A 25,031-nucleotide genomic window follows, 5' to 3' on the forward strand; every position below is an offset into this window, starting at 1 on the left:
AGATTTATTAAAGGGGTTGTGCCAAGTTAAAATGTTATCCGCTATCCACAGGAGAAAGAGTAACTTTATGATCGTGGGGGTCTCACCACTGGGACCCCACCGAAAACGAGGGTCCGGTCGGTCCATGGATTACATGGCACACAGGTCATACAGGCACGCCGCTGCAAGATTGACTTCAATGGCAGATTATGGAGTTCAAGTGCTTCGGCAATCTTTGGCGCTGTCATTGAAGTGAATGGAGCAGCAGCGCGTCTGCACAACCTTGGAGACCGACCGGACCCCCGCTCCCGTGATTGTGGTGGATATCTTATGGTAAGGGAGCACATTATAACGTGACAGGACCCCTTTAAGACCGGCGATTCAGGTGTTGTCTGAGGGCTCATTCACACCGGCCAGGGTGTATTTCAGATCCGGAATACGCAGCATATTTACGTAAAGACGCCTATTCGCCGTGTATTACCGCCCTTGTGTTATTTTTTCTGTGCGTACATACGCAGCATATGTATGTGCGCAAGAAAGTAACCAATGGTGTCTTACAGCGTCCTGTGAAACGCCGCGCTAAACGCTGTGTGAAAGCGGTCTGAATCTGCGCCATTGCTGCGGACTGCGATACGTGTTTTTATATGGACACATGGCAGATTTCACCCTTTTAATTAAAGAAGTCAAATCCGCTGCGGATCTGCAACAATGGCGCAGATTTTGACGCATTTTTTTGTTTGGCGGATTTTCCACTGCCGTTCTCACTCCGTGCGATCGGACACTCAGTATGATTCCGGTCTTCATATATTAGGCGCGGTTCGGCTCCTCCGTGCGTCTCTACCGGAATGTCGCAAATGATGCAATTCGCCGAGAAGTTCCAGTTTCCAGAGTAATTGTAGATCAGAGTGCGGGACGCTGCTGCCGACAGGCCACGCCTACTTGTGGTGTAGGATGGCGCAGATGGGCAAACGGATGCGCAAAATTTTGTAAAATGTTTTATGAACTCCCCTCAAAGTTTCGGAGAAAGTCACAAAACTTTTCATCACTCCCTCTTATAAGTCGGATGTCGCCACGCAGGGGTCCTGGCACCGAGACCCCCACAGTCAATACAAGGATGGGGGTCCACAGTCTTCGGTTACAGGTGATGGTCCGGCTTCATCCCCCCCAGTAGCACCAGGACAGGCTAATAGGAGCCCCTCTTTCTGATTTATGGGGGGTTCAGCAGCAGGACCCCCTCTGTGACCCCTCACAAGTTGTATCACGTGACAAGTAGGCAAAAAAAGTGATTTACTGGAATAAGCCCCAAATCCTGATGCTGAGCAGCTGCAGGTCTGGAATAGGAAGAGTTAATGTCAGCTAGGGCACATAGAGGGGTGAGAAGGGGTTAATGCACAGGGCATGGGAAGGGGAGGAGTCTGAGGAACCGCGCATGCGCAGTCCTCCTCGCTATTGTTCCGGCCCAGCAACAAGCGGCGAGTCAGACAGAAGCAGCGGATCGGCGGACGCCCGGCCTCAGACAGTGGGGAGCTCGGCGATGGACGCCCCAGGTCTGGGCAGGTCTGACGGGCCCGTCGCCCCGGAGAGCTGAGTGAGAGGCCGCCCGCACAGCGCCCCCTCCCGGACACATGTGAGCGGAGGCCCCGCTCCTCCCGCACCGCTCAGTCCTTCGCCCGCAGCAGCCGCCCCATGGGGGGAAAGCAGAGCTCGGCCTCCCGCTCCCGGCCGTCCTTCCCCGGGGTGTCGTCGGATGACAGCGCCGTGCCCCCGGCCTCACACTTCGGACATTACCGGCCGGGCGGCGCGATGGGGCTGCGGAGCCGCTCGGTCAGCTCGGTGTCCGGACTGGAGCCTCCCGCCGCCGGCCTGCCGTTCGGTCTGTACCGGGCCGGGCCCGAGCCCGAGAGAGGAGGCAGCTCCGCGGCCGAGGAGGGCAGAGGTGGCGGCCTGTACCTGGGACCCCGGGCCTCCCTGACCGACACCCTGCAGCTCACCCCGCGGTGGATCGGAGCGCAGAGCGGTAAGTGAGCCCGACCGTCATACCCACCTCTATACCCAGCCAGTGCCCCCGTCCCACCCACCTCTATACCCAGCCAGTGCTCCCTGTACCCCAACTGTGCCCCCTGACCGTCCTACCCACCTCTATACCCAGCCAGTGCCCCCGTCCTACCCACCTCTATACCCAGCCAGTGCCCCCGTCCTACCCACCTCTATACCCAGCCAGTGCCCCCTAGACCTGCCTGTACCCCAACTGTGTGCCCCCTGGCTGTCCAACCCAGCTCTGTACCCCAGCAGTGTGCCCCCCTGTACCAGCCTGACCTCCCAACTGTGCTTCCCGACCGTCCTACCTACTTATACCCAGAGCTGTCCTACCCCCCTCTATACCCAGCCAGTGCCCCTGTACCATCCTGTAACCCAACTGTGTGCCCCTGACCGTCCTACACGCCTGTACCCACAGCTGCCCTACCCACCTCTATACCCAGCAGTGTGCCCCCTGTACCTGCCTGTGCCCCCAATTGTCCTACCAACTTGTACCCTAACAGTACCCACAGCTGTCCAGCTGCCCCCTGTACCCGCCTGTCCCCCAGCAGTGTGCTCCCCGACTGTCCTACCAACCTCTGTACCCACAGCTGTCCTCCCTGCCTCTATACCCAGCCACTGCCCCCTGTACTCCAGCTAGTGCCCCCTGAGCCTGTTCTGCCCACCCAGTGCCCCTCCACCCTTACATTGTGCCACCTCTACCTGCCTCTTATCCATCCATCCTCCCCCTTTTCCCGGTGTGGCCCCTAGACTGGTTCTACTGGTGAGCAGCCCAGGAAACCCCACTATCCGGCCCTTGGCATGCTGGGAGTTATACTTTCTAGTGAGCTGTAGGGAGACCGGCTTGCTGTCAGTGACTGAAAAGCTGCCCTGAGTTAAAGGGGTATAGCCATGTCAGGAGAGGGGAGCACAGTGTATATGCCAGGCAGGAGAGCGGGCTGATCTACCCTCGCTCTGTCCTCCGGCCACCAGGGGCTTCAGTAGAGGGCTGGTTGTGGGACCCCCGTTCTGGCGATGGCTGTGCCATGTATATCTGAGGAGCCCCCTCTAACACATAGTTGGGGTCTTACAGTCACATCCAATCATCTTACTGCTGGACACAAACGTCTCTCCTGTCCTGTTTGTTACAATGTATCAGATCCGTGCTGCTTTCCAACCACCATGTTAAAGTTTCTGTTCACTGACAGCAAGCACTGATATGTGAAATGGCAAATAACTGGCGTGAGCTGTTCTAAAAGTTGTTTAATTTTCTGACGATTTAGTTCATAAACTTCTATCTCCCCCCCCCCCCTGTAATCTGAGCCCCACCCCCGCTGCTCCTGTAATCTGGGCATGCTCAGTACTGTCTGACTGTTGCCGGGGTGTGAGAACTTCTGCATACTTGCCGTCCTCCTCATGTGTTCTACATACCGGTCACTGGGACTCACATGTCTCACCCCTCGGGTATGTCACTGGTGTAGCCTGCGGCTGTCTGGTCAGTGCTGCCACTTTTGAAATGGTCACAGCCCAGCAACTAAGCTACCCATAATGCACTGCATAATGGCGGGCAGCGCGGGGTTACTGGGGTCTGAGGGCATCGGGCAGCTCTAGCGGAGATTCCATTTCCGTCGCCGTCCATCCTTGGTGGGAGCGGAGGAGCCGCCCGTGTTCATTAGGCTTCTGGTGCCCGGGCTTCCTGCGGTCGGGCGGCTGCATCTGCGTTGTGGTTTTCTGGTAGATTACGTGTTTCGAGCCGCGTGCCGCCACTCACCGCGTGACACCGCAGTTATAGGAGTCACCTCCCCTGCACTGATATAACCTGATAACGGTACATCTGTCCCCCGAGAGGAAGCTGCATTGTGATTGGCAGAAGTGGAAAGTTTATATCACCTTGCTGGATGGTAGAAGCTGAACATCACATCCAACCCCGTTATGGGGCGCAACATCTTATAGTACCTCCGCCACTTTATTTACAGTGATAGATCAGTATTATAGTACTGCTCTTGAGTGACAAACTGTATTATACCCCAGAGCTGCACTCCCTATTCTGCTGGTGGAGTCACTGAGTACATACATTACTTATCCAGTACTGATCCTGAGTTACATCCTGTATTATACTCCAGAGCTGCACTCACTATTCTGCTGGTGGAGTCACTGTGTACATACATTACTTATCCTGTACTGATCCTGAGTTACATCCTGTATTATACCCCAGAGCTGCACTCACTATTCTGCTGGTGGAGTCACTGTGCACATACATTACTTATCCTGTACTGATCCTGAGTTACATCCTGTATTATACTCCAGAGCTGCACTCATTATTCTGCTGGTGGAGTCACTGTGCACATACATTACTTATCCTGTACTGATCCTGAGTTACATCCTGTATTATACTCCAGAGCTGCACTCACTATTCTGCTGGTGGGGTCACTGTGTACATACATTACTTATCCTGTACTGCTCCTGAGTTACATCATGTATTGTACTCCAGAGCTGCACTCACTATTCTGCTGGTGGAGTCACTGTGTACATACATTACTTATCCTGTACTGATCCTGAGTTACATCCTGTATTCTACTCCAGAGCTGCACTCATTATTCTGCTGGTGGGGTCACTGTGTACATACATTACTTATCCTGTACTGCTCCTGAGTTACATCATGTATTGTACTCCAGAGCTGCACTCACTATTCTGCTGGTGGAGTCACTGTGTACATACATTACTTATCCTGTACTGATCCTGAGTTACATCCTGTATTATACTCCAGAGCTGCACTCATTATTCTGCTGGTGGAGTCACTGTGTACATACATTACTCATCCTGTACTGATCCTGAGTTACATCCAGTATTATACTCCAGAGCTGCACTCACTATTCTGCTAGTGGAGTCACTGTGTACATACACTGCTTATCCTGTACTGATCCTGAGTTACATCCTGTATTATACCCCAGAGCTGCACTCACTATTCTGCTGGTGGAGTCACTGTGTACATACATTACTTATCCTGTACTGCTCCTGAGTTACATCATGTATTATACTCCAGAGCTGTACTCACTATTCTGCTGGTGGAGTCACTGTGTACATACATTACTTATCCTGTACTGATCCTGAGTTACATCCTGTATTATACTCCAGAGCTGCACTCATTATTCTGCTGGTGGAGTCACTGTGTATATACATTACTTATCCTGTACTGATCCTGAGTTACATCCAGTATTATACTCCAGAGCTGCACTCACTATTCTGCTAGTGGAGTCACTGTGTACATACATTACTTATCCTGTACTGACCCTGAGTTACATCCTGTATTATACCCCAGAGCTGCACTCACTATTCTGCTGGTGGAGTCACTGTGTACATACATTACTTATCCTGTACTGATCCTGAGTTACATCCTGTATTATACCCCAGAGCTGCACTCACTATTCTGCTGATGGAGTCACTGTGTACATACATTACTTATCCTGTACCGATCCTGAGTTACATCCTGTATTATACTCCAGAGCTGCACTCACTATTCTGCTAGTGGAGTCACTGTGTACATACATTACTTATCCTGTACTGATCCTGAGTTACATCTTGTATTATACTGTAGAGCTGGACTCACTCTGCTTCGCACTTCAGAGCTGAAATCTTCCAGCATTTCCTCTTTTCTCTAATCACTTGCGTTCTTCACATTCACCTGATTCAGGCCCCCTTCCACGGCAGTGATTTCTCTGGTGGTGAAGCGCCGCCGCCCCCCCCCCCCCCCCGTCCACGGGCGGAGGATCATTGTGATTCTCCACTCACGGCCGAAAATTTTCAGCATGCTGCGAATTGCCCTGATTCCCGTGGTCAGCCTATCTGCTTCCGGGCGGTGGCTCCCACGGCTGAGATTCGCCGCGGGGTAACGCAACGCCTGTGGACAGGTGGCCTTAGGTTTTCATACATTAGAGGTACCCAGCCAAGCGCTCAGGCAGTGTATGCCAACATGCTGACTGTTTCCAGTTACAGCCTGCAGAATTGTGAATGCAGCTCTGCAGTTTAGTTGTGATCTGAGGCTCTCCTCTGACCCATGTCCTAGTTCGTTCTCCCTGGCTGGTTCAGAGCCGCTTCCTCAGGCCGGACGTCTCCGTGTAACTAACATCCGCTGAGGACTGCGGCGGCGTTCACCTTTTTGACTCTCGTTGCGGATGTTTGATGCGCTTCCTCCCGTGTGCTGAATGGCCTCGACGTGGTTTCATCTTCCTGCGCTGAAGTCGGTGGCTTTACACGGGGCGACTTCTGTTCGAATAGTTGGTAAATAGTCGCTGCAGCGAGTTGTTGGCGCACAAACGGCCACGCTTCTGCACGATCGTCCGTCTTCCCGGTTGCCGTCGCGCTCCGCGCCACAAAGTTGTTGGCTGAAAGGCGAGCACCTGTTTACAGCGGACAGTAATCAATGGGGGACTATCTGTAGGTGAGCCGAAACGAAGCGACTAGTCAGCAAATGCCCGCTTGGCGCCTGGTTGGCCGTGCCCACATGGCGCCGTCGCTTGCATTGAGCGATTATTTGGATGACCGTCTCCTGTGACGCCGCCGTTAGTCGGAGCTCGCGACTACTGAGGGTTCGTCTCGTGGCCCGTGGTTCGGCCTCCGGATCTTCTTAGCTGATAGTGCGGCTCATGGGTCAACCTTCAGCAGAAAAATGGCGCAAATACTGTCCTAGGCTGAGCTCGCCGTACGAGTAAAACGGTCTGTGGGTCATGCAGGGTTTTAGCACTGTGGAGCCGGCCTCTCGCTGCGCATGGCCGTGTATCTCGCGTCCGCTGTCGGCGCAGTCTTCCTTTTTACATTGTAAGGTGTGAAGTATTTTTTCCATCGCCCCCGCTCCTGTCACATGACCCTCCGTCGCTACTTCCTTCCGGGATCTCTCCAGTCACGTGCTTTCTGGAAACCAGGCAGTAAGTGACCGCCGGCCGCTGCTTCCACTTTCTCTTCCTCAGGGGGGTCGGATGTAACAGTTATGGCGATACTTTCCAGTAACTCCGGCTGATGTCAGCGGCTCCATAATAGAGGGAACCCCCCCCCCCCCCCCCCCCTCCCCCTGCAACTGTGTAACAACTTATCTGAGACTCTTAGCAGCCTGCAAAGTCTTAAAGGGCCGGAAGGTTATTCTGATGATCACCAGCAGCTGATGGGAGATACGTGATGCAAGGGCCCCGGGCCCCGGAGTGTCTTCTGTCTATTTCTGCTCTTGCCTCCTAGAAATGGCAGCTAAACCCCTTTAAAGATGGGCCATCCCCCTTTTTGTTTCTCTTCCCCACTTTCAAAGACTTTATAACCTTTTCTTGCTCCGCCACGGTCGGGGAATAAAAGTGGAACAGCGCCTTGCAGTCAGCAGCTGAGCGCCGCGCCGTCCGTCCGTCCTCCACCGTCGGTCACCGTGTAATCAAGATATTCTGATCTACTTTGTGTTCCAGTTACTTGAACTCTGCTTGCTTTCAGTGAATGGGAACCTTCAACATCTCCAGAACTTCCCACCCATCTAGTATCGGGCCCCTCCTCCTCCTCTTCCTCCTCTTCCTCGTTCCCGTGTAAGAGGCCGTCCGCGCCGGCAGATGTTCATCCGTGAAACGCACGCGGGTTTAGTCCCTAGAATGGGGAAGCGTTTCACGGATCCGCGGCTGCGATGGTTTAAACTGTCACTGACCGTTCAGCCCGGCAGGCAGGGTTTTGTTTTGTTTTTTTACCTATGTTTTTCTGTTCCAGCGAGGGGCCATCATGGTGGGCGGAGCTTGTAGTGCTCCCCCCTCAGGGCTCGTTGGGTTATTGCAGGTCGTTGAGCAGCTTCGTGGGCATCGATTTGTGTGTCGCCCTTCTGTTGGCTCCCAGCCACAACAATAGACGTCTGGGTGACGGCAAAGGTCAGGGTGACATCCAGCGGGCCCGGGCTCACGGGCGCTGGGGGAGGGGGACGTTGGCTCCTAAATGAACAGGTGTCGTCCAGCTAATTATATCCTCGCCCCGTGAAGGACGCTGACGCCGCTCGCCCCTCGTTTCCTCCGCTGGGGGTCTCCCGGATTCGCCCCTTCTCTGTGACTTGTTAGCATGTCAGGTAAAGTCGTGCCGCTCCTCATTCACCACCTGTGGGGCACAACCTGCTCTGCGTCCGGCCTGTGGCTCCGGGGGCCCGTTGGCACCAGACCCCTTCGTGCTGCAGCTCCTGAACGGCGTCCTCACCTGTAGGGTGCCAGGAACGGGGTGGTAGCCGGGTAACTGAGGGCGGCAGCAAGCAGTTGGGGGTCGTTCCAGTAACGGAGCGTCGTGTAACTTATTGCATGAGGGGGGAAGTAGTCGGGTGTTGGATATGACTCGAGGGGGGGGGGGGGGGGGCTTGCGCCCCTCATGTAACCATCGTCGGGGTCATTATGTGCGGGGCAGTTATAGTTGGAGGGAGTTGTCCATCCGCCATAGCACTTGGCTGCTTTCTTCCAAACTTGGCGCCACCCTTGTCCGTAGGGTTGTGTCTGGTATTGCAGTCCCATTCACTTCAATGGAGCTGAGTTGTAATACCTCACACAACCCTATGGACAAGGGTGGCGCTGTGTGCAGATGAAGGCAGCCATGTTTATCTAACGCTGGACAACCCCTTTAACCCTGCGGTGTAAAGTTTGCAGGTGTGAAACCCCCCTCGCCCCACCCGTTGGGCCGTGAGCTTAAAGGGGCTCTACCGAAGTCACAAGTTGTCCCCTATCCAGAGAAGAGGGTATAACTTGCTGATCGGTGGGGGTCTCACTGCTGATCTCAAGATCTGGGGTCCCGTGTCATCCCCATAACCCAACCCCCACGCTGAGATGTTGAGCGGCGCCTGCTCACGTATTTCCATCGGCCCCCACTGAGATGAACGGAGCGCTGACCACACGCCCGGCCAACGCTGCATTCACAGTGACGTCCCTGGGGGGCAGGAGTGACCCCTGAGTGGCGGACGGGACTGGAGATGGGTGAGGGTCTTGGCAGAGACCCCCACTGTGCAGCAAGTGATAGTGCACCCTGCGGAGAGGGGACACTCGTATTTCCTGTACAACCCCTTTAAGATATCTGTTACACGGAGGGTTTATCACTCGTTCTCTGGTGGTGGCGGCTCCGCGTGGCACAGCTGGCGACTGGCATGGGGCGAGGGTTCGGTGTTTCAGTTCTCCTTTACACTTAAAGGCCGGGAGCTTAGAAGAAGTGCTGTTACTCCTCTGGGATTCTGGAAGCGGGGGAGGGGCGGTGACAACCAGGAGACTCCCCACAGTCAGGCTGAAAGTCGGCGGATGGTTGGAGCGAGCGCCGATCACAGCGGGCGTCAATCAGTGCGATCATCCGACCCCAGGTACAAGCAGCGGCCACTACATGACAACGGGCGCGCACTCAGCCGGTTAGCGGGGGTCCCCGGCCAATCAGCCATTGGTGATCCCTGCTGAGGATACCTAACCAATAGTACTAATGCCTGGAAAACCCCTAACTGAGCTTACTGCGCCACTGAAGACTATTGTTCCCTGTTATCAGCCGATTGAGGCGACGCTGTTCTTACAGAACTGACCTGTTACAGCGCACCGCGCCGGATACGTTCTGTAAATTGCATGGGCAGCAGGTGGCGCTCTGCGGTATACGGTGGGGTCTGTCGTTGGGAGGTCCTCCGGTGAAAGCGGCGGACACGTCACAGCGCCAAACATGAGTCTAAATGTGAGGAGCGGACGCGGCTGGAGCGCGATCCTCCGCCTGCGGTTGGCGCCGATCCTCCGTCCTATCGGGACGGATTACAAGGAGTTGCGGGATGCGATGAATGAGGCTTCAGAGATGGAACAGGATCTGCCCGCGGGCGACGCAGGGACGAGCGGTGGGGGCGGCGGGCGCTGACACTGATCCGCTCAGTCACACTGTGCTCCACTTTCATGTGTCTCCTCATACGTTTCAGCTGCTCTCGGGGTCGCGGCGCCGCGTTGTCTCCGCGCCAGTTAAAGGGACAGTAACCCTGCAGTGTCTGCGTGCCATGGGTCCTTGGGATGTCACCTATTGTTCTCTGCTATCAGCCTTAAGGTGCTAAGTAAAGGAGAATGGCTTCATCCACAAGGACCCTGCTTTCCATTTAAATACAGTCTGTTGCTTCCTGTTATCAGCCCTTCCAGACTAGAAGACAACAGACTGACAGTAGCCTCTCTTGTAAGGTTAGTGCCCCTTTAAGCATCAGTGATGGGAGACCATTGTCCTCCGGCTACAAGACCCCCGAGGATGGAGCGTCTGAGGGGCCCGGGGTCTGCTGTTTCCCTGCTCCACTGACACTCGCTGTCTAGTCCGACGTGCTTTGTCTTTCCTGCTTCCAATTACGGTATATTCATCTATCCTGGCGTACAGCTGGCGGTTGTTAGCAGAGGAGGTAAGCGGCCGGCGCGCCCTCACCCCCCCAGGGGGCCAATGCCAGGAGAATGGGGTGACACTCAGAAGCGGTATAGGATAAGTAATGTATGTACACAGTGACTCCAGCAGCAGAATAGTGAGTGCAGCTCTGGAGTATAATACAGGATGTAACTCAGGATCAGTACAGGATAAGTAATGTATGTACACAGTGACCACCAGCAGAATAGTGAGTGCAGCTCTGGAGTATAATACAGGATGTAACTCAGGAGCAGTACAGGATAAGTAATGTATGTACACAGTGACTCCACCAGCAGAATAGTGAGTGCAGCTCTGGGGTATAATACAGGATGTAACTCAGGATCAGTACAGGATAAGTAATGTATGTACACAGTGACTACCAGCAGAATAGTGAGTGCAGCTCTGGAGTATAATACAGGATGTAACTCAGGAGCAGTACAGGATAAGTAATGTATGTACACAGTGACTCCACCAGCAGAATAGTGAGTGCAGCTCTGGAGTATAATACAGGATGTAACTCAGGATCAGTACAGGATAAGTAATGTATGTACGCAGTGACTCCAGCAGCAGAATAGTGAGTGCAGCTCTGGAGTATAATACAGGATGTAACTCAGGATCAGTACAGGATAAGTAATGCATGTACACAGTGACTCCACCAGCAGAATAGTGAGTGCAGCTCTGGAGTATAATACAGGATGTAACTCAGGATCAGTACAGGATAAGTAATGTATATACACAGTGACTCCACCAGCAGAATAGTGAGTGCAGCTCTGGAGTATAATACAGGAGGTAACTCAGGATCAGTACAGGATAAGTAATGTATATACACAGTGACTCCACCAGCAGAATAGTGAGCGCAGCTCTGGGGTATAATACAGGATGGAACTAAGGATCAGTACAGGATAAGTAATGTATGTACACAGTGACTCCACCAGCAGAATAGTGAGTGCAGCTCTGGAGTATAATATAGGATGTAACTAAGGATCACTACAGGATAAGTAATGTATGTACACAGTGACTCCACCAGCAGAATAGTGAGTGCAGCTCTGGAGTATAATACAGGATGTAACTCAGGATCAGTACAGGATAAGTAATGTATGTACTCTGTGACTCCACCAGCAGAATAGTGAGTGCAGCTCTGGAGTATAATACCGGATGTAACTCAGGATCAGTACAGGATAAGTAATGTATGTACACAGTGACTCCACAAGCAGAATAGTGAGTGCAGCTCTGGAGTATAATACATGATGTAACTCAGGATCAGTACAGGATAAGTAATGTATGTACACAGTGACTCCACAAGCAGAATAGTGAGTGCAGCTGTGGAGTATAATACAGGATGTAACTCAGGATCTGTACAGGATAAGTAATGTATGTACACAGTGACTCCACCAGCGGAATAGTGAATGCAGCTCTGGAGTATAATACAGGATGTAACTCAGGATCAGTACAGGATAAGTAATGTATGTACACAGTGACTCCACCAGCGGAATAGTGAATGCAGCTCTGGAGTATAATACAGGATGTAACTCAGGATCAGTACAGGATAAGTAATGTTTGTACACAGTGACTCCACCAGCAGAATGGTGAGTGCAGCTCTGGAGTATAATACAGGATGTAACTCAGGATCAGTACAGGATAAGTAATGTATGTACACAGTGACTCCACAAGCAGAATAGTGAGTGCAGCTCTGGAGTATAATACATGATGTAACTCAGGATCAGTACAGGATAAGTAATGTATGTACACAGTGACTCCACAAGCAGAATAGTGAGTGCAGCTGTGGAGTATAATACAGGATGTAACTCAGGATCAGTACAGGATAAGTAATGTATGTACACAGTGACTCCACCAGCGGAATAGTGAATGCAGCTCTGGAGTATAATACAGGATGTAACTCAGGATCAGTACAGGATAAGTAATGTATGTACACAGTGACTCCACCAGCAGAATAGTGAGTGCAGCTCTGGAGTATAATACAGGATGTAACTCAGGATCAGTACAGGATCAGTAATGTATGTACACAGTGACTCCACCAGCAGAACAGTGAGTGCAGCTCTGGAATATAATACAGGATGTAACTCAGGAGTAGTACCAGATAAGTAATGTATGTACACAGTGACTCCACCAGCAGAATAGTGAGTGCAGCTCTGGGGTATAATACGGGATGTAACTCGGGATCAGTACAGGATAAGTAATGTATGTACACAGTGACTCCACCAGCAGCAGAATAGTGAGTGCAGCTCTGGAGTATAATACAGGATGTAACTCAGGATCACTACAGGATAAGTAATGTATGTATACAGTGACTCCACCAGCAGAATAGTGAGTGCAGCTCTGGAGTATAATACAGGATGTAACTCAGGATCAGTATAGGATAAGTAATGTATGTACACAGTGACTCCGCCAGCAGAATAGTGAGTGCAGCTCTGGAGTATAATACAGGATGTAACTCAGGATCAGTACAGGATAAGTAATGTATGTACACAGTGACTCCACCAGCAGAATAGTGAATGCAGCTCTGGAGTATAATACAGGATGTAACTCAGGGTCAGTACAGGATAAGTAATGTATGTACACAGTGACTCCACCAGCAGAATAGTGAGTGCAGCTCTGGAGTATAATACAGGATGTAACTCAGGAGCAGTACAGGATAAGTAATGTATGTACACAGTGACTCCTCTTAAGTAAGTTCCCTGTATACTATCACTGGTATATACGGGTCGCTGTACACTTTCGCTCCCTCTGTAGGTGCTGCGCTCTTTCTTATCACCAGTCTTATAGATGGCATCGCACGCTTCCTGTGCTGCCGGCGGTGGGGTACAGACCGTCATAACACAAATGCGCAGTCACATGTCTTGTGCAGTTTCAGGCGGTGACTCACGGACTGGCTCGGCTTACTTCCCCCTCCGGTATTCGCCTCGTGTCGGTGCATTATACACCTGTCATCTAATGACCACATTCCATATGTGACGTGCAGCATCCTGCCGCCTGACGTGTTGGGGGCGCCGCACACCTGGGGAAGTCAGGGAACACTAGTGGAAATGGCGTTCCATGTAACTACCAATCAGAACGCTCCTCTGCGGGGGTTCTCCATTCAGAATGTGTTTTATGCACAACTATCATTACAGTGATTCTTTAAGCCGGCCGCTCTGCTTCTGTGACTCGCAGCTCTGATTGGCTGAGTGCATCAGGTAGTCGGACAAGTGGTGCGGCCATCATGGTCTATCTGGGTGCAGGTGTCTAAGATTTTCCAAATGGCAACAAGATTTTTCAGTCTTGTTGCTGTTAGCCCTGATGCCAAGCTGTGCGCAGCTGTAATGTGAGGCCTGCGCCCGCTGCCCGCCAGCAGTTCAAGGGGCAACATGCCGTGCCTCCAGCCCCTGTGAAGGAACATGTACCACGCTGCTGCCAGTGGCGTCTCTTCAAGGTTATTACTAAGTGAACTCTTAAGATCAGCGGCTCAGCCTATGGGTAAGAGGAGATAAGCGGCCGAGGCTGGAGAGAAGCGTCTTGTCTGGGAAGTTGGCTTTAATGTGCCCGTATGCTCCCTCTTGTTGTCAGCGTAGTCCTGTCTGACACTCCGGCTCCTCCTGGATTCTGTCTGACAACCATTATGTGATGGGTTCACACGGCTCGTCGCCCGTCGGCCCCGGCAGCCGCTGCGGCTGTAACCTGTTTGGGATCTTTATGTGGGGTTGGGTGTCTCTGGTTGTTTGCAGCTGCCTCTATAGGCCCCGTTGAACAGTATTAGTGAGCTCCCCCTAGTGGTGACTACAGGCAGCCAGAATGTTCATGCCATGTCTGTGTGATACGAATCCCGACCCGCTCAGATGTTCTGGAAGTAATTGCATTCAAGGTTAAACATGGCCGCCCCTTTATCAGCCCCATCTAGCGGCGCGGTGGACTCCTTCGGCCTTCAGATCTGCAGCAATCTTTGTTTTTTGGCGGGTTTTTTTTGCGACCATTTAAAAAATGGGGTGATATCACCCCAAAAAAATGGAAAAACCTCAGCTTGTCCCGTCTCACAGCATCTCTACGAGACCGAACCCGCTGCTGTCCGTGCGCCTTGTAAATAGCGGGTAGTTACAGCGCACAAGTTCTGTGCGTCTCCCGAATGCGCCATCGCCCTTGTATACACAGCGTTGGGCTCATTCGCACTTGGCGTATTCACTGGCCGATATAACCGTGCCGCCTTGTGTTTTTCTGCCTCTCCGCGGTCTGTTTACGCTCGTGATTGCGCGGTGTATTTTACATAAACGCGCAGGTCTCCGGTATATTTGCGGCCGCTGATTTGTCGGCCATTGCGATCCGCTCCCAGATCAGCTGTGATGCCAGCGGGCGCTATTCACTGCGCAGAATACACCGTGTATTTTCGTTCATGTGAATGAGCCCTTGGGCGAGCGTGTTCTGCGCGGTTCCTGGCTCCTCCTCCTTCGCGTTCGCCGCAGCTGCTCCGCTGTTAGAGCGAAGACACTGCAGCTCCGCATTGTCTGTAATCACGGCCCGCAGCCTGTCTGCTCTTTGGTAATTAATCCCTTTCGTGGAGTCGGCGCCGCCCTGCGTGACGCCCGGTGCCACCTGGCAGGGGTCTCCATCACGGAGCATCCTGTGTGTGCGGTACGAGCCCCCATGATGGCAGCAGTGTGGCGGTGCGCCCCCCGCAGTGCAGAGGACACATAACAGCTGCATCTCAGAGTTTCCAATCACACAGGATGTCTGTTAAACCCCACGGAGACCGCGGCTTCCTCCGCGCACGCCTGCAAAATGTGTCAGGCCGACCGTGGCGGCGGGGGCGGCGCAGCTGCCAGCTCCGGGTTACTGATGTCGGAGGGCTTCTTCCTTCCTTGTCCTCGTTTGTCATCACCTAATTAGAGCGGCGTCCCGTTCTAAGCCATGTATACTCCCAGTAAAGGGCGACCAATGTACGGAGGCGCAAGCTACTTTGTCGCATCCGGCGGCAGCTCTCTACGCCGTATATAAAGCCGCGCCGCTATGGGTATGTAACGGGCCGCAGTCGCTGCATAGACGGTGACATCACTAATCGCGGCGAACTCCGTGATTTGGTATGTCAGAAAACTGGAGTCCATACTATGATACGTATGCGCCAATGTCCTCGCACATCACATGACCCTTGCAGGCGCGGCGCCATCAGAGAGGTAATGGCGCTCGGCATCGCTTGCTGGGTCGGTGACCATATGTATGGCTGAGGCTGCGACACTGCGAACCGGCGCAGAACGTGTTACACGGACGCCGTTACCTGAAGCGTCCCTGCAGTGAGCCCCGCCCCCCGCGGCTGCCCTGCTGCTCGCCGTTGTTAAACGCCGCCGTCCCCGATAACCGTATCTAAGACGTCTTTGTTCTTCCTTCTAGGCTTCCGCTGCCCCATCTGCTCCAAGTCCGTCGCGTCCGATGAGATGGAGATGCACTTTATAATGTGTCTGAGCAAACCGCGCCTGTCCTACAACGGTACGTACCAACCCTCGCGCCAATCTGCATCTCATACGCCGGCCATGGTAGCGATGTCCGTCCGTGTGAACGTACCCTTAATGTGGATATGGTAGACGAGCGCACGGACTCCAGCGCAAATCCGCAAGTTAATCCCAAACTAAATGAACGCCACGTTGGAATGCAGGAAGCCGGACGGACGCCATTTTAGTCACTGGCGTCTGTTCTGCTCCTTTTGGCTCCAACATCTGCTGGATCGGCGCTTCACAGTTTTTTTTCTCTTTAGTTTGAGGATGAAGCCAAACCTCCTAGAGCCCCGGCGCGGGTGGGAGGGGCTTAACCTCGCACAACGTTTTTGTATTAAAACCGCCCGACCTCGCCTCAGGACCGTAGCGAGCCGCCGCAGCGGGGAATTGCGGAGTTTCCCCCATTGTTTTAAATGGGGGGACCTTGCATGGCACCGCATGCAGCTAGCAGGTGAGTGATGCCGTCTCCATATCTCTGCTTGCTGTCACTTAATGGCATCACTGCTTTACATCCAAAAGCGACAATGCTGGAGACGACATGCAATGGCAGCAGCCCCTCCGCTGTGTGAAGTTCTGTCTGCAGGCTCATTGGAGGAAATGTAATTAGAATGCTGCCATTTACTGACAGCAAGCAGAGATTGTGCTAAGGGGGATATTGGTTGCAGAACACTGCGGGTCGTCGGCGATCCTCCACAAAGCTCCTGTCATCGGCTGAATGTCAGAAGTGTCGCCGCCGCTGCCGCCCTGTGGGTGCAGATGGCGCACAGCAGGGTATCTGGGGAGTGAATACTAACGCACCCGCTAGTTATCCTGCCCTAATTTGCGCAGCGGGTGCCGGTGACACGATGTTATTCAGCAGTTGCGTCGGTATAGAAGGTCAGTGACTCCGCTGGATGGGGTGAGCGGGTACAGCGGCGGGTATGCTGGTGGTGTGCCCGCTGCTGCCGGAGCTGCTCAGACTGCTGCCTCATGCCGGCGGCAGCTGCTATCTGTGTCACTCGGACCGGTTTCATCTGTGCGAGGGCTACAAATAGCTTGGCTGACAAATGGGCTCCCGGCTGTCGCCCCGCCGCCTCTCCCTGCTGAAGACCAATGACCCAGTAAGTCGGCGACTAAGAGATCCACCCTCATAAATGGCATCACTGAGCTGGAATGAAGGTCAGCTCCTGGGCACAAGGTGTATTTACCAGCCTGCCCTCTCCTGACCCAACTGGCTGCCGTCTCTCTTGGTCCCCCCCAGCCCTCACTTGGTACAGGACAGCGGACGTCTGCAGAGCCGCTGACCGCGCAAAACCTTGGACCCTTCCTAGCGCTCCAGAGCTCCTATAAGGGTGCGTTCACACGGGGTGTAATCACTGCGGAAAGTCTGCGGTAATATCCCCTTAGTGACGCGGCCCACTTGGGACCTAAAGATACGAAGATTGTTTTAGGCCTCCTGCACACGGGCGGGATTTACCTGTGACGCTATAATCACCCTGATAATACACTGCAGTACTTCTGTACTGCAGTGCTCTATCACCTATCATAGTGATCACAAGGCTTGGCAGCATTGATTGCCGTTGAGTTGCCATGGCAATAGCGGAGGGCTGATGGCATCCCAGAAGAGCATGCCGTCCCTCTGTGAACCCTTCACAACACTGATTATGACCCATTAACTGTGGGGATCGGTGTTCTTGCCGACGCCCACTGTTGTAGCAGGAGGCGGTCTGTCAGTCACAGCCAGATCCCCGCGATGTCCATAGGAAGTAAATGTCTGCTTCCCTCCCAGGACGGACATTTATGCCGTGGGGGCAGGAAGGGGTTAAAAGCTCTGCATGGAATCCACAGTAATTCTAGGGATTTGGGGCAGATTTGGCCCCCCCCCCCCCCCCCCCGTGGAGCGCCGGCGGTGGAGGAGGTGCGCTGCTTCTTGGCGCTTCCTTTCGGCGGATCCTGAGATGTGATTCCTGCAGGAGAAGAGCGTGCGATGCTTGGGGGGGTCAAGGCGGCAGAATGGTGAATGCAGCTCTTGAGGTCTGGGGGTATGAAGCATCAGGGTTAAGGCTACCTGTCTCTTCCAATGACCGGCCCTCTAGTTGTGGGGGGACTACAAGTCTCATCATGGCCGGCCTGGGAGCGGCTGTCTTCACTGACTGTTTCTCGTCTTTCTTCCTCCGCAGATGACGTGTTAACGAGGGACGCCGGCGAGTGTGTCATCTGCCTGGAGGAGCTGTCACAGGGCGACACAATAGCCAGACTCCCCTGTCTGTGCATTTACCACAAAAGGTAATAGCCCCCCGCCGGCTGCACTCCCTGCTGGCCCCCCCCGGCCGGCTGCACTCCCTGCTGGCCCCCCCCGGCCGGCTGCACTCCCTGCTGGCCCCCCCCGGCCGGCTGCACTCCCTGCTGGCCCCCCCCCGGCCGGCTGCACTCCCTGCTGGCCCCCCCCCCCGGCCGGCTGCACTCCCTGCTGGCCCCCCCCCCCGGCCGGCTGCACTCCCTGCTGGCCCCCCCCCGGCCGGCTGCACTCCCTGCTGGCCCCCCCCCGGCCGGCTGCACTCCCTGCTGGCCCCCCCCCGGCCGGCTGCACTCCCTGCTGGCCCCCCCCCCGGCCGGCTGCACTCCCTGCTGGCCCCCCCCCCGGCCGGCTGCACTCCCTGCTGGCCCCCCCCCCGGCCGGCTGCACTCCCTGCTGGCCCCCCCCCCGGCCGGCTGCACTCCCTGCTGGCCCCCCCCCCGGCCGGCTGCACTCCCTGCTGGCCCCCCCCCCGGCCGGCTGCACTCCCTGCTGGCCCCCCCCCCGGCCGGCTGCACTCCCTGCTGGCCCCCCCCCGGCCGGCTGCACTCCCTGCTGGCCCCCCCCGGCCGGCTGCACTCCCTGCTGGCCCCCGCCCGCCGGCTGCACTCCCTGCTGCCCCTGCACTCCCTGCTGCCCCCCCCCCCCCCCCGCTGGCTGCACTCCCTGCTGCCCCCCCCCCCCCCCCCCCCCCCGCCGGCTGCACTCCCTGCTGCCCCCCCCCCCCCCCGCCGGCTGCACTCCCTGCTGGGGCCCCCCCCCCCCCCCGCCGGCTGCACTCCCTGCTGGCCCCCGGCCGGCCCCCCCGGATACCTGACGGCTCCTTTAAAGCGCCGTGTGATTCCTCCCCGTTTCTATGTATTTTAAGCTCTTGCGTCTGTTTTGGCCGCCTCGAGCTTCCTCATTTGGTAAACGCCATTGTGCTGAATCCGCGACTCGTTGCCGTAGTTACCTGGCGGCCGGCCCGGCCCGGTGTGCACGGATGTTACCGTAGTAACCTGGCGTGTACCAGCCGTCTCCTGTCAGATGAACCGGCCCGGGGGTAATTGCTCGCCATGATGTGGCGGGGTGTGTTTCTTGCCTCTTAACCCCGTGTGTGCTGGAGACGCCGGCTGCGCCGTTCACGTCTGTATACAGTAATATGACGGGATTAAACAACCGCAAGCCTATCCCGGCCGACCTGCGGCCCCTGGCCCCCGCGCCAAGCTTCGTAGTCAGGCAGGAGACCCGCAGGTCGGGCCGGGATGTACTGTGGATGCAAAAACAGAGCTGAGGCAGTGGCCATATTCGCCGCCTCAAGGGGCACGGGAGGCTTTGTGGCGCCACCTGGCTTGCTGCCGATGAATAGAAGCTCAGCTCAGTCCGCACCTTAATCTCCGGGCGCAGCAGGGTGCGGCTCCTGCCAGGTTGACTTTCACCCTCTGTGGTATTGATGCCATTGCTTATTTGGCTTTGAGCTGAATCATGTCTGGCTGCCTGGTTGCTAGGGGGTTCACTGCCTAGCAACCACTGATGTTTGCCCTCATGCAGAATGTCCCATTAGCTCAAGGATGACGATGCAACTAAGTTTAAGGGGGTCCTCGGGGTAGGTCGTCCATAGGAGCGGGGGAGGGGCGGCTGCTGCTTGGGATCCCTGCTGATCTACTAATTGCTTCCATTGCCCTCTGCACCGACAGCGGGCCCAGTAGATGGCACTGTCCGTATTGCAGCTGCCCGGCTTGCTATTGCATTTCGTAGGAGCTGCACTTGCAATACCAACCAGGGCCGATGCCATCCGTACAGCGCCGTCTGCTTCCAGGGCTTTTGGCACGGACGAGGGCGCAGCAGGGATTCCATTCACTGACAGCAAGAGGAGGCCTCTGTAGTCCTGTCCGTTTCCTGACTTGTCTCTTGTGTCTCAGCTGTATAGATTCCTGGTTTGAGGTGAACAGGTGTTGTCCCGAACACCCCTCGGATTGACCTGCGGCCGCTCTGGCTGACTTTCTCTTAAGGTAGGTACATTTATGGCCCCGCCCCCTTCCTCTTGCTCTGTACGTCCTCCTCGGAGGCTCCGCCGGTCTGTTTTATGGCCTCGATACACCGAGCCATCACTGCATTGGGAGCTCCTTCACCATAACTGGTTGGTCCATCCGTTCCTCGATGTCTGAGAGCCGTGACCGTCCTCCGTACCCGCCCCGCGCCCGCTGCAGCAGCTGCGTTAGTCGCACGTTTCACGGATACGTAGGAGCTGATCCCAGACATGTTCCATGGGGTTACAGTCCGGGGAGTTTGGGGACTTGATGGCAGGGAGCGCTGCCCTCAGGAAAGATGGCCATGTGGTGGGGGCGGACATGGCGGCAGATGGTCCGCTAGGAGGTCCCTGGAGCGGTCACCATTCATGGATTGTTGTATCATGGCCGCCTGTCCAATCATGGTCATCCTTGTCTGTCTTTGGCGCCACCTGGTGGAAACTTGTCTAACCTCCCCAGTGTTTTACTGTTGGGTCAGTTGGTCCACCGTGGTCAACCATACGTGGCCTGCCGCTGTGCGATCTGTCGGATGTCTGTGCAGGGTGCAACCGGCGGTTCAAGAACAGCCAACCAGTGTGACGGGCACCAACAATCTGAGAGCGGATGGTGAGGTGCCATCATGGGGTACAGCGGTGCTGATCACACGATGCCACGTGCCGGCTGTCCCTAATGCAGTGATCGCTTTGCTTTGCCTTGGAGCGCATTACATCTGGTTTTCCTGTCGGCTGCAGCTTGCTATGAGCCTCCGGTCTCGGGACTCACCGGCCTCCGACTACATGGCGCACGCTGTGCTTTGGTCGTGTCTTAGACTATTGACGCACTCCACCTGCTCTCTGATTGGCCAGTGCTGCTCATAGGAGGAGTGCTGGCCAATGCAGAAGCAGCATGTAGTGCGGCAGACCACGATGCACCTCATGTACCAAGTAGTGGAAGAAGAGGTCCCCCCGTCTCAAGACTGAACGGTCTGGTTACCGAGGAGAAGGCAGCATCGCTCCAACTTCCAGAATGGCGCCCGGCTGCCCACGTTTTGTCTCTTATTGCAGCTTTGTTCCTTTTAACACGAATGGAGCCCAGCTGCAATACCACACAGGACCTGGAGGTGGCTTGTGGCGCCATTTCTCCAGTTGGGCGGCCATGTTTTTCCAATCTTGGACTCTTCGATGTGAAGTCCCATGAGTCTGGGGGTCTCTGCTCCCTGCTGTACAATGTCCCTCTGCTCCCCCCGTACCATGTGACTTACCTCTCGCTCTTCCTTCGCAGAGCACCGGGTTTCGCCCTCTTTAGGATCACGGAGACTGGAATCTGCGTCCTTCCGGGGTTGTCTGAACTGCTTTCCTCACACGTCCCCCTCCTTCATGCGCACCTTCAGTTCTCCAAGACTGAAGCTCCGGGGAATAACAAAAGCCAAACCGAAGACTCTTCCCATCATCATCTTTAAATGCTCGTGGGGAGAAGGGGAGGCGGCAGAAGAGGCGTGTCTTTCCGCAGGCTCCTCCTACTAGGTCGGCCATGCTGAGAGGTCCTAACGCCTACCCTTTGTCGGTGGAGTTCAAGGATTTGCAGGGGGAGGGGGGAGAAGAGCAAAAGAAAAGTCAACGGACGAGAACGGCAGCCCCCTCTTCACCCTGGGACCCCGCCGGGGGGCGCTGTAACCTGCCATGACATAAACACTTGGACTTTTAATTCCTGGCACTTTGCACTGAACGCTTCAAGAAGGGTGAAAAGCGCCAACCGCGAAGACGGGGAGGGGCAACGTTGGCGCGCTGGTTGGCGGCTTCTTATTAAACCAGGGTGTTTTTCTTTTTTTTCCCAGTGCTTCCCAGTCTAAAGCTTCGTAGACGGCGAGCGCCGACGGACTAGATGGCCGCCCCGCCGCAACGTCTCCAGCGGAGTGGAGGGATTTTGCACACGAGAATGGATGACTATGCTGAGAGGAGGAGGGGTCAGGACATACAGGGTGGTACATTGTAGCCCCCCACAAGGGTCTTATTATTTTTTCCAGGGCCCCGCCCCCTTCTTGTAATAACCTTATTATAGATTGTATACATTAATTTATGCTGGATGAGGTCAAGAGCCGCATTTCAAGTAGGGGGGGGGGGGGGTCTCTCCCACCGGACCCTCTGAGTGAAGCTGGCGCTCACTTTGTCTATAGTTTGGCGGTATTGCTGTGCTGGATTATAAGGGGACTCGTCCTCCTAAAATGTGACGCCCGCCCCCAGCTGTTAACCCTTTGTGCACAGAGGGTCCCATGTCGATCGTTGCTGCTCACCATCTTCCTGCAGGGCTGAAAGGTGCGGCGGGTTTTTTTTTGGGCCATTTCGCATTCAAATCTACCGTTAACCCCTTCACTTTTATTACCCGGAATCCGTTTTGGCTTTTTACCCTCATCGCCCCCTAAAGGTGGGGCCGATAAAAGCTTTACCGCATCAACCGCATCGTCCCTCTCTGCCCTCAAGCGTAGCCAGATAGTTTTGCACCATTTCAGTTTGACCTTTTGGGACTTGAACGCTCGTTACCGTAGAAGTTGGCGGCCCTGGTGAGGCCGCGGGTGTTGTATTTATTTGGGAGTGCCCCTCGTTTTTTGTACACAGCAGCTTTCCTCACTTGTGAAGATGATCTCTATTTTCTACACGGTCAGCCCCGGCCGCTGTCATGTGCTGTAGATGTTCTTGTATCGCCACCTGGTGGACAGCGCCGGTAGTGCAATCTCTTTCCTCTTTGTTATATCTTATGGGGGGTTTATGGCAGAATTTGGGGAGCACGCTGGTGCCAATAGATCACTTTTTTTTCTTTAACCCCGTTACAAGAAGCGTGCGCTTGTGTAATATGGAACTTAGCAGGACGGCGGGAGGAGAAGGTGGTGGAACTTCTAACTTATCTGGCCTGTAAAACGAGCGCCATTTCTTGCTCTTCTATAGATATTGCCAATTTATTCGGACCCCGCCTTCACTTTGCATGTTTTCTTTTTTTTTTTTTTTCTTCTTGGTTTATTAAAGTGACATTGCCCTTTGCACCCGTCGGTGTTACAGCGGTGGGGGAGGGGTGGATTTGCACTAATTTCTGCTGGATTGATCCCCCTTTTTATGTTTATCTGGAAAAGAGGGGATTCATAGTGGCCAAATCTGATTTTCCCTGTTGTGACCTCCATTCATTTCTTTCTTTTCTACGTGGGAGGGCGGCGAGCTGCGGACTGTGTTGTATATCTGTTGTTCTATAATAAAGGAATGGGTCTTTACAGAGTCTTGACTGTGACTTACGGAGCCGCCCGGAGACCCTCTGGGGGTCTGCATTGCTTCCTACTAAGACACTTCATTGTGTTTAGCCCAACAGGGCAACGGAAAATGGGTCTAAAGAGACGTACGCATCTAGTAAACCGGGCCGTGGAGTGCAGCCCCCGGATATCATGCAGGAACCTTGCAGGGTCACACAGTAGTCTGGCCATATATGGCATCTTGGAATGCTTCTGCCCCCCCTAAACGGATGCGGAGACCCATCATCGGGCGTCCTGGCCTGCACCGCTCATCTGCTACAGTTGGAGGCAAAATTACCCCCATTGTAAGTCAGGTTTGCCAAATTTACTTCAGCTGTTCGCAAAAAACAACCGAAAACAGCTTAAATATCTCAACGCAACTAATATTACAAGCGAACGGTCACTGCAGCGAGCTACTTGTAGTGACTACTGAGGTCTCTGAATGATTCATTGCCTGAGCACATATTTACATATAAGATGTCTCAAACACACCTGATAGAACTAATCAAGGGCTTCATTCGTTGCATCAGGTGTGTTTGAGATGAAGCACAGCAAATATTTGAACTGGCAAAGGTTTTGTTTGTGATGTTTGATGGCCGAGGCAGGAGAGGGCTGTAAAGAGGTGAGAAATGATTGCCTTGTGCAAACATTGAAAAGGATAAAGGTCGTCTTACCTGAATGCCAAGACGTCGCCTCTACTGCCCCAAAAGCAAGAAAAGCTGCCTTCATTGGGTTCAAAACCAGATAAATAACCACAGAAGTTCTGGAATTCTGTTCTGTGGAGCGGGGAAAGAACACTAGAACTTTTCGGTCCTCCGGAATCAGCGGAGGTCTGGAGGAGGAAGAAGGAAGCAGATGCTGAAGAGACCCCCGTCTACAGTGAAGCATGGCGGCGGCTCGCTGATAATCGGGGCTGGAACCCTGCAGCGGGGGGATGGATTCAATCAAGTATCAGGAAATCCCAGGAGAAAACATCACGCCTGCTGGGAGGAAGATGAAGATTGGGCGTCATTGGACCTTCCAACGGGGCAACGATCCCAAGGAGACCTCCCAGCCTACCAAGGCTTGGAGCAGAAGTAGTCCTGGAGGGGAGTAACAGGCGCCTGACTTGAACTCCCTAGAAAATCTTTGGTCAGAAGTGAAGGCGGCTGCAGCACACAGGGCCAGGAATATCTGAGACCTGGAGGCCGTTGTCCATAAGGGCCGGGGTAAGACTCCTCAGGAGCGCCGTCTGGGTCTGCATCACGTCTGCAGCACAAGGAGCTCCACTAAGTACTGAAGACGTCGGTCATAGAGGGGGGATAGTTCTCAGACTGCAGCAGTCAGAAAAGGGGCATTTTGTGTGAATTTGGAGAAACTGCTTGTTCTATTAGTTGTGATGAGGTGACGGTGGCAAAGATGGATTGGAGCCGAGCTGCACCACATGTTACAGTAGTTGGGCTATCTACGGTCCTGTTAACCCTTTCTGCTCCGTATTCCACTTGACCGCTGGAGGCGGCGTCTGTCTATAGCTAACAGATGTCTGTTACTGAAACTTTAGCCTGTCTCCATCTATGTCAGCTGCTTGTATGTTTCCGCCATTCTCCTGCATCACATACCAATACATGAGCCATAAAGAGGAACGCAGAACTACACGGGTAAGAACGCTC

The 25,031-nt window shown here is 54.4% G+C and overlaps 1 protein-coding gene across 1 annotated transcript; it reads left to right on the forward strand.

Annotated features, from left to right (window-relative positions):
- Positions 1 to 1,409: 1,409 nt before the first annotated feature.
- Positions 1,410 to 23,367, forward strand: ZNRF1 (zinc and ring finger 1). Its single transcript, XM_066584005.1, has 5 exons — positions 1,410 to 1,996; positions 15,748 to 15,843; positions 18,008 to 18,113; positions 20,025 to 20,114; positions 21,393 to 23,367. The coding sequence occupies exons 1-4, from the start codon at positions 1,666 to 1,668 to the stop codon at positions 20,080 to 20,082; spliced, it is 591 nt and encodes a 196-aa protein (XP_066440102.1). The 5' UTR covers positions 1,410 to 1,665; the 3' UTR covers positions 20,083 to 20,114; positions 21,393 to 23,367.
- Positions 23,368 to 25,031: the final 1,664 nt, after the last annotated feature.

Source organism: Eleutherodactylus coqui, chromosome 11, assembly GCF_035609145.1.
Source record: "Eleutherodactylus coqui strain aEleCoq1 chromosome 11, aEleCoq1.hap1, whole genome shotgun sequence".
Classification (NCBI taxonomy): domain Eukaryota; kingdom Metazoa; phylum Chordata; class Amphibia; order Anura; family Eleutherodactylidae; genus Eleutherodactylus; species Eleutherodactylus coqui.

What these genes read in the sequence shown, in the direction of transcription:
- ZNRF1 (XM_066584005.1), top strand. Translation starts at nt 1,666, where the DNA reads ATGGGGGGAAAGCAGAGCTCGGCCTCCCGCTCCCGGCCGTCCTTCCCC. An exon ending in ACCGCGCCTGTCCTACAACG is followed by an intron (nt 15,844 to 18,007) that starts GTACGTACCAAC and finishes CTTCCTCCGCAG; the next exon opens with ATGACGTGTTAACGAGGGAC. An exon ending in CTGTGCATTTACCACAAAAG is followed by an intron (nt 18,114 to 20,024) that starts GTAATAGCCCCC and finishes CTTGTGTCTCAG; the next exon opens with CTGTATAGATTCCTGGTTTG.